General features: G+C 37.4%; 2 protein-coding genes across 6 annotated transcripts; one reads left to right on the plus strand and one right to left on the minus strand.

Annotated features, from left to right (window-relative positions):
* Positions 1 to 1,272: 1,272 nt before the first annotated feature.
* LOC121975369 (ubiquitin-conjugating enzyme E2 2-like) lies at positions 1,273 to 5,464 on the plus strand. 3 transcript variants are annotated; one of them, XR_006110312.1, is made up of 6 exons: positions 1,273 to 1,547; positions 1,787 to 1,871; positions 1,964 to 2,056; positions 4,653 to 4,767; positions 4,918 to 5,006; positions 5,084 to 5,136. XR_006110312.1 is itself a non-coding variant. In XM_042526989.1 (6 exons), the coding sequence occupies exons 1-6, from the start codon at positions 1,534 to 1,536 to the stop codon at positions 5,289 to 5,291; spliced, it is 399 nt and encodes a 132-aa protein (XP_042382923.1). In that variant the 5' UTR covers positions 1,278 to 1,533; the 3' UTR covers positions 5,292 to 5,464. The 3 variants fall into 3 exon arrangements, 2 of the variants coding, with proteins under 2 accessions (XP_042382923.1, XP_042382914.1); XM_042526989.1 differs by lacking the exon at positions 4,653 to 4,767 and adding an exon at positions 5,252 to 5,464 and having other exon boundaries at positions 1,278 to 1,547; positions 1,795 to 1,871; positions 5,084 to 5,169; XM_042526980.1 differs by lacking the exon at positions 4,653 to 4,767 and adding an exon at positions 5,252 to 5,464 and having other exon boundaries at positions 1,288 to 1,547; positions 5,084 to 5,169.
* A 980-nt stretch (positions 5,465 to 6,444) lies between these two features.
* On the minus strand, positions 6,445 to 10,365 carry LOC121975385 (homeobox protein knotted-1-like 12). 3 transcript variants are annotated; one of them, XM_042527011.1, is made up of 5 exons: positions 9,824 to 10,365; positions 9,619 to 9,732; positions 9,370 to 9,523; positions 7,271 to 7,515; positions 6,445 to 6,837 (listed from the first exon to the last, which is right to left on the minus strand). In XM_042527011.1, exons 1-5 carry the CDS (start codon positions 10,142 to 10,144, stop codon positions 6,628 to 6,630), a joined length of 1,044 nt encoding a protein of 347 aa, XP_042382945.1. In that variant the 5' UTR covers positions 10,145 to 10,365; the 3' UTR covers positions 6,445 to 6,627. The 3 variants fall into 3 exon arrangements, with proteins under 3 accessions (XP_042382945.1, XP_042382953.1, XP_042382938.1); XM_042527019.1 differs by having other exon boundaries at positions 7,271 to 7,524; positions 9,652 to 9,732; positions 9,824 to 10,364; XM_042527004.1 differs by having other exon boundaries at positions 7,271 to 7,524; positions 9,824 to 10,364.
* Between the last annotated feature and the right edge of the window lie 235 nt (positions 10,366 to 10,600).

The raw sequence follows: 10,600 nt of genomic DNA on the forward strand, positions 1-10,600 counted from the left end.
AATGGAATCTATAATAAATGGTACAATGATCGACCAAGTGGATGGAGCGACGAGGATTTGATGGTGTGGGCTCATGAAGAATACAAAAGTACTTTTAAATCTATTTTCCAATATGAACATATATGGATGATTGTGAAAGATATAGTTTACGCTACTCAATCCACAAAGTGAAGGGTTACAAATGGAACTTACATGAAATATTAGTTATTCTATCAATATTCTAAGGGACATGTATAAAACGAAGCTCAAGAGTCGCTATTCGTAAAATTTTGATAACTTTAAAAATTATGATAATATGATGGTGAGTATGAAAAAGGTTGGAATTTTTGTAGGTGTTGTGTGGGAAATAAAAATGGAGGAGGTTGTAGATTAGAACAAAATCGAAAATTTTCTCCAATTTTCAGCCGTATTTAGAGAATGGAACAAATTCTAAAAAAAATAGCTGGAATTTTAAGTCGTTTATCTCTAGATTTTGAGTAAGTAATAATTATTTTATTGAAAAATGAATAAAAAAATAAAATATATATATATAGAAAGAAAAAATAACCGTTGCCGAATATTCTAAAAATCAAACATTGCATCAGCATACTAAAAATTAAATGTTGTATCACCATTCAAGAAATTACAACGTCTACCTTCACTAAAAAAATAAAATTAAAACTAAAACGGCTGCTACCACTCGCGAGTGGGAGGGTCCACCGTCTGGTATTACAGTAGTTTTACTTTATTTTTTTATAAAAATCCACCTAGATAGAAATTAACCCTTACCTATCTTACCGTGAAAGATATTTAAAATCTCCTCGTTTTGATCGGACGGATTGACTAGCGCTGGGACGAGCTATTAATCTTTATGTCACCGTAAAAGATATTTAAAATGGAAAAAATAATTAGAAAAATATTTCCTCTGAATATTCCAACTGCGTACGCTTAACGGGGCAAAGCTCGTTGCAGCCGTTGGACACACGAGTTCTCCTTCTGACTATTGTTTAGTAAACAAGCGTCCAAATAATTACGCACTATCTTGACGCTTTACCCACTCGCTGACCTCCTCATCCTACGTGGCCAACTCTATCGCCAGATCATTTGGTTCGCCTAGCCATCGTCCTACCTGTTTAGTAAAAAAACGTCTAAATAATTACGCACTATCTTGAAGACTTGAGCTGAACCCTTACCCGATCGCTGACCCACCTCCATCCCACTCCGCTGGACTCTTTCGCAAGGTTCCCTGCATGAAACTGGAGAGGCGTATTCGCGTGGGTCCCTCTCGCACCGCTCCTTTGGTGCAGCTTGCTCGTGCGTGAAACGACTAGTCCAAAAACCAATTTGCGAAGAAAGGAATATATATGATTTCCGATTCGAGAAGCTTCTCCTTCAGTTCGCCCTCTTTGATCGAAAAAAGCAAGGAACCGATCGAGGCTGCTTCTGCTTTCTCCTAAGAAATCGTGGTTCTGCCTGGGGTTTTCGTTTGGATGGCCTCCTCGTCGTCCTCGTCGGCCCAGCTTCGCCTCATGTCCGATCTTAAAGCCATCAGAAATGAGCCTCCGGAGGTACCTAGGTCTTCCATTTCCATCTTATCCTTAAAAATTCTGTTTTTCCTGAATTTTCATAGGTTTTTTTTTGGGTGAAAGTAAGATTTTTTTATGGTCTTGCAATGTTTCTGATTTCAATCTACATGAGGATTTATCCTTCTAGCGCTTAATAGCATGTTCAACTATTTTGTTTTTGGTGGTTATTACTTATTCTTGTGTTTTTTATCATCTCGATGATGATTGATTTGATATCGAAGGGTTGCAGCGCAAGTCCGTCGTCTGACGAAAATTTATTCGTGTGGAGCGCCACCATCTTAGGGCCTGATGAAACGCCTTGGGAAGGTCCGATCCTTGTAACTTGTATATAATTCGCTAAATAACCTTGAAGCTTTCCGGCAACTTTTGCTGTTGAATTTGTTGTTGGAGATTTTTAGGGGGTGTTTTTGGTCTGCGGTTGACATTTGGGGACAGTTATCCCGCTAAACCACCTCGTGTACGGTTTACTTCTGAAGTCTTCCACCCTAATGGTAAGTTCCTGGGCCCAGATTTTTTTTTTATAAAGTTGCCAAAATGTTCCAATCGTGTGTGTTTGTCATTGAGATTGTTAATAGTTGTGTCTTCTTTCTCCTGCTAATATTGCTAACGCGTTTTATCTCACTCGCACAAAAATTTGATTCATAATAGGTCTAATGCCTTTCTTGTACTAAGTAATATAGATTCATTCTTACAAAAAGGAGTTAAGATCCTTTCAACCGGTCATTTAATTAAGAATGGTTTCCTTTATTTTCTCTGGAATCGTATTTACTTTATTTTCTCCACAAATTATTTATGAACAAGCATCCTCTTAGATGTTATACATTATAATCTTATGAATCTCCTTTGTATCAAGAAATCAGTAAAGCATTCGGGTTTGGCTTTTGGAGGTTCATCCTTCCCAAACTTGTCATCCTCTTATGCCTTTCTGCTATCCCTTAGATAGAATTCAGATCAATCACTCTTCTCTTCAGTACACAATTACTATCCTCTGCCCCTCAACCCCTCAACCCCATTCCACACTGCTGCTACTCCAGATTCTAATTTTACAAACGCAATTTTGATTTTTTGTTTTGGGAGATGTTTCAACATTTTTCTTAGCTTCAGACTGTTAGAGTGTGTCCACTCCAGGCTAGTGTCCATCGTCATTGACACCTTGCACCATGGTCTCTTTGACACAAGTTCTCCTTCTTAAAATTTTAGATTTTATTAATCTCATATCTTTCTCCTGTGTTATTGAAGAGAAAGCTGATGTTAATAAAATAGATGATTAACTCTACATGAACAAACATGTTTCATAAAAAAGAATTCTTCTAAAAGAAAAAATCATTGTAGATTTGAAACAAAATTCAAAGTATGTTGTACAGTTTGAAGCTGCTAAATGGAGAAATTTAAAATCACCTATCAAGCAACCATCACCCATATATTAAGGGGAGAGGTGGAGCCAAAGAACTTACACTTTTAACAAAATTGTAAAGGCAACCTCACAAGGAACCAATCTCAATCATCAAATGCAACCATAGATTGCAGTAGCACATCCTTGTGCAAAATTGTTGCACTGAAGCCTCATTATGAAACTCTACCTTCCATTCTGTCCATTTTACCCTTATAATCATCTATATTAACATTATCCATTCTGACATAGGCAAAAACTGAGTGATAATCATATTCTTGGAATCCTCCTTCAATGATGTATCACCGAGTGCAACATCTTCCTGATGTTCTTAGGCACAATCATTGTCAAACGAACTAGAGGTCACCAAACAAATGACCATTTCCCTTCTTAATGATTTCTATTACTCCCTTGGCTTGATAATTATATTCTTAATGACCTTACATTCCATGTCATTACCACCTTGAAACCTACTTAAATAGATGTGGTACCTGAGAATAATCAATTATTAGGTACCCATTGTCATCTTTACCTGTAGTCACTTAATCCTCCTACATTATAAACCTACATTCCATGTTATTACCACCTCCAAATTCAGTCATTGCCACCCCACTTATACACATCACTAGTCTTGTGTGATGCTTTGATATTATCTTTCCCTTAGGATGTATCCTCTCTTCCATTTTTAACTGTTCTAATGTGTGTCTGCTCTAGGTTTATCCATGACAATGTCAGAGATTATCAACTCTCTGTTGACTAATCTAATGAAATAATGACTTGGCTTAGTGTTCCATGCTCGTGCCATTTCAATTTTCTACGAAGTATTGATGTTAATGGTTCGGGAGTGGAATTACAAGAAATTAAGAACAATGGAGGTATTTTTTTGATGATTTTAGAAACTCCGGAATCTATTTTAAAAAGAGGTATAGTTTGAGGGGAGGTGTTAAAATGAAAATTTCCCAAACTTCTGAGTTGTTGTATTGCTGATGGCCTATATGAATTGACTGTAAATCTGTTTCTTCATGAACAATGAGTGATTTGAAAGGAAGAGCTCATGTATTATTCAGATCAGAGAAAAGCCTCAATGATGATTTTTTTGTTTTTTTGTTTTTTTGATGGCCCAACAGAATTTTATTAATGATATTTGATAGACATCCAATGGGCATAGGATACTTACGGAAACATCTTATTAGCACGAGCCTCATTCATAGACCAGCCTCTATTTATAAAGAAAGGGAAATTTTAATTCGAGAATAGTTTTCCTGTACTCTCTTATTCTTTGACATGGAAACTTGAAAACAAGATCAAGATGTTTTTCTAGGCATGCAGTTTCTGTACTTTTTTTGCTCTATATGTTTTGGATGTTTTTCGATTCTACATTGCACACCTTTTAAACCACCATCAAATTTAACGTGCCTGATAAAAGTCTCTGCAGTTCTATTGCAAGTTTATGGGCGCAGGTTAGTCTTTTACTTAAGGACTGTTTTCCTTGATTCTGCTTGCATAAGTCATTTTGTTGGTTTGTACTTATTTACTAAAACTATGTTCTTTGATTTAATTTATTCTTTTATCTTAATTTTGCACAAAAAAAAAAGAATAATGATGAGCCATTTTAACATTTGTTACAAAAGAGATTGGTTGTTAACAAAGCCCATCTATTCATGTATTCTATTATTTTTCTTGTCTACCTTTCCTAGCCTATCCAGTCTCCAGTGGAAACTGGACGGATGTGCATATGCACTTTACTTCAGTTGGGCCATTTTGTTGCCTCACTTGGTTCTACCCTGTCTTTGCACACGACTTACTTCACAGGTTTCTTGAACTTTTCTCTTGTTTCACCTGCTTCATTATCATCTGTTTTTGTGAGGCAACTGTAAGGATAAAGACGCATACTAGGGGTTCTTTTTGTTCAAGCCTAATTATTCATTTTGATAACAAAGTATTTGATGTATCGATTTGCAGTTTATATTGATGGGACTCTATGCATAGACATCATTCAGGATGCTTGGTCACCTTGCCACAATGTTTGTACCATTTTGATGTCGATCCAGGTCAATGTTTATCTTATTGCACTACATATCCACTTTTGATACCCTGAACACTAGGATTGATTCATTAATCCTCGCAGTCACTTCTCACTGACCCAAACCCTGCAAGCCCTGCAAATCCTGAGGCTGCCCAATTATTTCAGCATGACAATCAAGCATACAACAAGTTAGTATAAATGAAAATTATTTTCTCAGTAAAGGACACAATCTAATATTACTTTTGGTCATCCCGCCGATTATTGTGGCAGGAGAGTTAGGCGATGTGCTCGTGTATCGATTGAGCCGTAGATGGTTGCTGTGTCTCTCCAAGAAACTTACAAAATGATCAAGGCTGTTTTACTTATTTCTGGTTCAGTCTGGACATCAGTTATTCTTGCCACGCCATTGTAAAAGTAAACCTAATTATTGGCGTAGAGAATTTGTAACTTTTCTATGTTCACAACCTGTTTTTTCTATCATCAGTCACAATTCTTGTTGTTTTGTGGATGAACTTTACTGAACATATACTGCATTAACCATGGAGAATTCAAAATTTCTCTATGTATTCCTGATCCAATTATCCACGAAGCTTGTCGATGATGGCATGCCTGTATAGGGCTGAACATTCGGTCAAAACCGAATCGAATAGATCGAAAATTGAATAAATCGAATTTTTTTTCAACCAACCGTACCGATCGAATTCTCTACAAAAAATCGAACCGACCGAACCGATAAAAGATCGGTTAATTCGGTTTTTGACCGAATAAACCGATTAAATCGAATTTTAAAATTTTATTTGATTTTAATTAAAAAAAAGAAAAGATTTTATTTTATTTATTATATTTTTAAATAAAAATAAATTAATAAATATTTTTATTCAGTTTAATCGATTTATTCGGTTTAACCGAATTACAAAATTCAAAATCGAACCGAATTGATCGAAAATCGAATCAAATTTTAAAAACAAAACCGAAAACCGAATTAACCGAACCAAATTCTTAAATTCGGTCGATTCGGTTAATTCGGTTTTACCGAATTTTTGCTCACCCCTATGCCTATAGTGTTGTTTCTTTTTTTTTTTTTTTTTTTTTTCTTTTTCTCTTTTAAAAAACGACGACTATTTTTAAAAAGAAAATATTGATTGCATGTTTCATTGAGGTCATCTTTGTACAAACAGCAGTTTCTATACATAAGAACATGAGAAGTTTAATAAACAAACTGTAGATAACTGATGAGAAACAAACATTAGGTTTCATTGGCAATTTTTTGCTTCCATTTTCACGGAAGAGTGAAGACCAAGGAATTTATGAAGGTGCATATGATGTACACGCGATAGTCACAAATCACAATAAAGTATGAACCTTATTTGCAAAACAGAGTTCCAAAACTGTCGGAATAGAGAAAAAACTTAAAACAGAAGAAGCAATTCTGTGCAGCTTCCCCCGAAATATATCGCAGCACATTTTGTGGTATCGTAAAACTTTCAAATTATTAGTTACGATACATGTTGGACTAATCATAATTCCAAGGGCAGTTAATTAAAGCAACAGCATAGTAGTTATGGAATTCTTAAATCATAAGTCAGTGCTTACTCATGGAGATGCTTAGCTTCTATCGACTGCAAACCTCAAAACCTTCAAATAATTTAGGGGCCAAGGCGGTAAAGGTTGTCGCCTCCCATGAACTGTCCTTCCATGTACAAGGCAGCAGGATTATGTGGATGAAAGCTATTCATCACCATAAGTTGCATGTCCTCCGAGGGTTTCCAGTGCCGCTTCCGTTGGTTGATAAACCAGTTATTGATTTGCTTCTGATTGAGGCCTGTTGACTCCGCTAGAGCAATCTTCTCAGCTTCCTGCATTTTGTTTATGCACAATTTAATAAAGAGACCAACTGTGATTGCAACATGTTATTCAGATTTATTATAGAAGTAATCAATCACTATTCTATGTTTTAGATAATCTTATTTAAAAGTATTCATATTCCTAAAACCCAGGAGAGAGCGCAAACTCCTGAGATGTGAGATTAAAGGATGGAATTTTATGATCCTCTCTTACTCACTTTCTGCTCCTTTTAATAAATATTTATAGATTCATTAGTTCACCTGAACTGTTTTGTCCTGCAAACAAAAACTGATATTACAATATAAGTAAAGAAGAGACTACACATATTGTCCTTTCATGTGCGAATTTTGATTTTGATTTCTTTGAGGATTAAGAATCAATCAAGTTATACATTGATATTGTGAGGAAATTAACCACGCATGCTAGAAAAGATTGAACTCATACCGATGGATATGGCCATTTGTAATGCAGCTCCCACCACTTGAGTAGTTTTTGCCGGGCTTCCTTTGGCAGCTTACCTTTCTTCTTCTTCTTGGAAAGCTCTTGCCTTAGGCTACTCAAGTAACCACTATATTTCCTCAGAAGATTGGTCTTCAGCTCTTTGTCCTCAGCTCGTGGGTCGATCTCCAGATTATCAGTCTCTCCGTCGCTCGCATCGAAGTCTTCTTCAGAAGATCCGACGCCTTCACCTTTTTCATCTGATTTTTCACATTAGAGGAATAACAAAGGGGAGGAATTTTTTAAACGAAACTACTAACCACATGGGAAAACAATTAACATCTGCACATATTTCGGACAGCCGATTATTCATAATAAAAAAATCATGCTCGACAATAATGTTAACTGAGTGAAAAATCAATTATTTCAGTTCCTGATAGCTCAAGCTGGTAAGGCATGCAACTGCCTTGTCCAAGAATGCTTAACAAAGCAGGATTCTTCCATTGCTTATGTCTCTTTCTTGTCATTTGCATTCATTCTGTGCTTAAGCTGGGATAATAATAACCTTGCGTTAATATTAATTCAGACTATGTCCTAGAGGCTTTACTTAAGCTTATGGAGATACTGCTGGACTTATTTGTGGATGTATACTATGTGTTTCTCTGCAAATAAAAAAAAAGTAAGGATCATTGAACACACAAAAAGGGATACAGTTTGAAGAACACATAAGTTGATGACTATGGTGGTGGCAATGACAGTAGGAATGCAAAGCTTTTGTGATCATATATAAAAACCATCAAACAAGCCTTTCTCTATATGTCTAGAAACATTGACGCAAGACACATGTACCAATAATGATCTATCAGCAAATGCATTTGAAATCATTTCCGCAATGCTAACTGAAATTGTTAAACATTAATTGAACAATTACAATACAAACATCATCACATATCTCATAGTTTCTCAAAAATTAGTTAACCAAACCGTCAATGAAAACCGAATACATATTGCTTTCACATAACTTTAGAAACAAGGAGAAAAATCTTAATGCATGTCAGCTAAACAGTACAACTTTAGCTACGACTAGATTAATTATCATCTAATACTGATCATCACATGATATGGAAAACATTAATTTCTCTTCTATATATAGCTAAGCTTATTTATGTAATGTTAATTAAGACAAGATGGTCGACAAACAACTAAATGGTTCCAAACATCGTTTTAATTTAGATCGCATTTGTTTGCAAGCAATGGTCAAAGATGGGAAAATAAATAAATTCTTAAATCTAAAATAGGTTCGACATGCACACCAAACTCGCTTATTACTCCATTATATTAATGGAACCATAATCAATACTGCATAGCTTTCCTTTAAGACATAGTATCCAGAAAATAACAATGCATCTAAACTGATGAATATAAGTCAAGTAAAAATATACACGTTTACCTTTATTAGTTCATGTAGTCATTTTTGTTAAGAGCATACATACAAATGTGCACTTAAGAAAAAGCATGCACCCTCCTCCAACTTCCATGTTACTAGAGAATAGAGCAGTAGTACGAAAGGATCTTGGTTTGCTAATAAACTAATACAAGAGGCATGACAAAGAGAGAGAGAGAGAGAGAGAGAGAGAGAGAGAGAGAGAGGATTCTCGTTGTAACCCTAAAGAAGACCCTTATACTCTTGTCAGCTGGTTCTTCGCTCACTGATATATATAAAATAGGAGTCTTCTTCAACTTTCTATGCACACAACCCGTGAACAAATGGCAATCCAAGGAAAGAGAGGAAGCCGATGACCTTGTGGGATGCCTCTTCCTTCCCTAAACACTTTCCAGTTTCCGTATATAATAACTTCAACACATCACTGAAACAACATCAATGCATGTTGCCTAAAAGGAGAAGAAGATAGACATATCATCTACGTGCCTACAAAACTTCTCCTGCACAGTGGCAGAGAGGTTAAAAAATAAATAAATAAATAACTCTTCATTACTTGGAACAGCAGTTAACTACAGGATCTCTCTCCTTTCTATGGAGAGACCGAAGGCTTCGCCGACAAAAAGATGAACAGTGGAAAATATAAATGAACGGAAGGAATTACCAGGCGAGAAGAGGCGGGAAGAGGAAGAGGGGGTGGCGGCGTTGTTGGTGAGCGCGTTGAACTGCGACTCCACGCTCTTGAGGAACTCCGTCGCCTCTTGTAACGGCCGATTTAGCTCGTCCCGGTACTTGGCCAGTATGTCGCAGTACGCTTCCTGTATGCTAATTTCATTTCTATCAACATTTCTTAGCTTAATAAACTTTTTATTCAGTTAGAGAGAGAGAGAGATTAATTGGGGTTAGATAATGCCATGAACTGGTCGAGCTCCGGGTCATCGGAGACCTTGCGACGGCAGCTCAGCCGCGACTCCAGCTCCCGAGCTAACCCCGACAGCCGCGCAGCCACATCCGGCGGCGCTCCCACCTACAGATATATATAAGGCGTGTTTAAAGTCTTAATTAATTGATTGATTAATTAATTAATCATGTGAATTGGGGGAGGGGGGTCGATGAACCTTCTGGCAGTCGATGTAGGCGGCAATAAGGGCGGAGTACTGGGGATGCGACATGATCTTGGCTTTGACGCCGGCGTCCTCTGCCACGGCCGTGATCTCCCCCTGAGACATCGGCGGTTGCGGGCGGAGGAGATAGGCGGCGTCGAGGAAGTAGTTATTACTGTCAACATGGCTATTATGATGATGATGATCCCCTGCGCGGCCGTAGAAGGAGGTGGCGTCGGATGACGACGTGGGGGCAGAGGAGGGAAGGTAGAGGAGATCGTCACCGGCGGCCACCGGCCGCGACGACGCGCCCAACTGCCGCGACAGCTCCTCCATATATCCGATACCGATATATCTATCCTAGATGATGATACAACGGGAAAGGGAAACAAGAAGGAATGACTATTGCACCTAGCTAGATCGGCAGCTTTTCCCCCCACATAATTCTATGAAAAATTTGACAAGAGAGTGAAGAGGAAGAAGAGGGGGAAGAACGGAAGGATCCAGAAGTGATTCTCCCAAATGGATTAGACAGGCCAAGAGGAGAGAGAGGCCGAGAGGGTAATTTGAGAGAGAAGAAAGGGAAAGCAAAGTCTGGTGGCTTTCTTTTCGGATGTCAAATCAAGTAGACGGGGAGATGGCTGTGTTTTCAGTCCTGTTATATATTTTTCAGGGTTAATATTAATATTAATGCATGTATGTATGTAGCAATTATTAAACACTAATCGCCGGTAACATGCATATGTTTTGTAATTCACTGTAAGTCTGTGCAGAAAGATGTGCACACGGGAC

The sequence above is a fragment of the Zingiber officinale genome, chromosome 1B, assembly GCF_018446385.1.
Source record: "Zingiber officinale cultivar Zhangliang chromosome 1B, Zo_v1.1, whole genome shotgun sequence".
NCBI classification, from domain to species: Eukaryota; Viridiplantae; Streptophyta; class Magnoliopsida; order Zingiberales; family Zingiberaceae; genus Zingiber; species Zingiber officinale.

Excerpts from the sequence above, each read along its gene's own strand:
- LOC121975369 (XM_042526980.1), top strand. The coding sequence starts at position 1,470 with ATGGCCTCCTCGTCGTCCTCGTCGGCCCAGCTTCGCCTCATGTCCGAT. Across the intron at positions 2,057-4,917 it reads TGAAGTCTTCCACCCTAATG|TTTATATTGATGGGACTCTA; the intron begins GTAAGTTCCTGG and ends ATCGATTTGCAG. Across the intron at positions 5,007-5,083 it reads CCATTTTGATGTCGATCCAG|TCACTTCTCACTGACCCAAA; the intron begins GTCAATGTTTAT and ends TAATCCTCGCAG.
- LOC121975385 (XM_042527004.1), bottom strand. The coding sequence starts at position 10,144 with ATGGAGGAGCTGTCGCGGCAGTTGGGCGCGTCGTCGCGGCCGGTGGCC. Across the intron at positions 9,733-9,823 it reads CCTACATCGACTGCCAGAAG|GTGGGAGCGCCGCCGGATGT; the intron begins GTTCATCGACCC and ends ATATATCTGTAG. Across the intron at positions 7,525-9,369 it reads TTCCCGCCTCTTCTCGCCTG|ATGAAAAAGGTGAAGGCGTC; the intron begins GTAATTCCTTCC and ends GTGAAAAATCAG.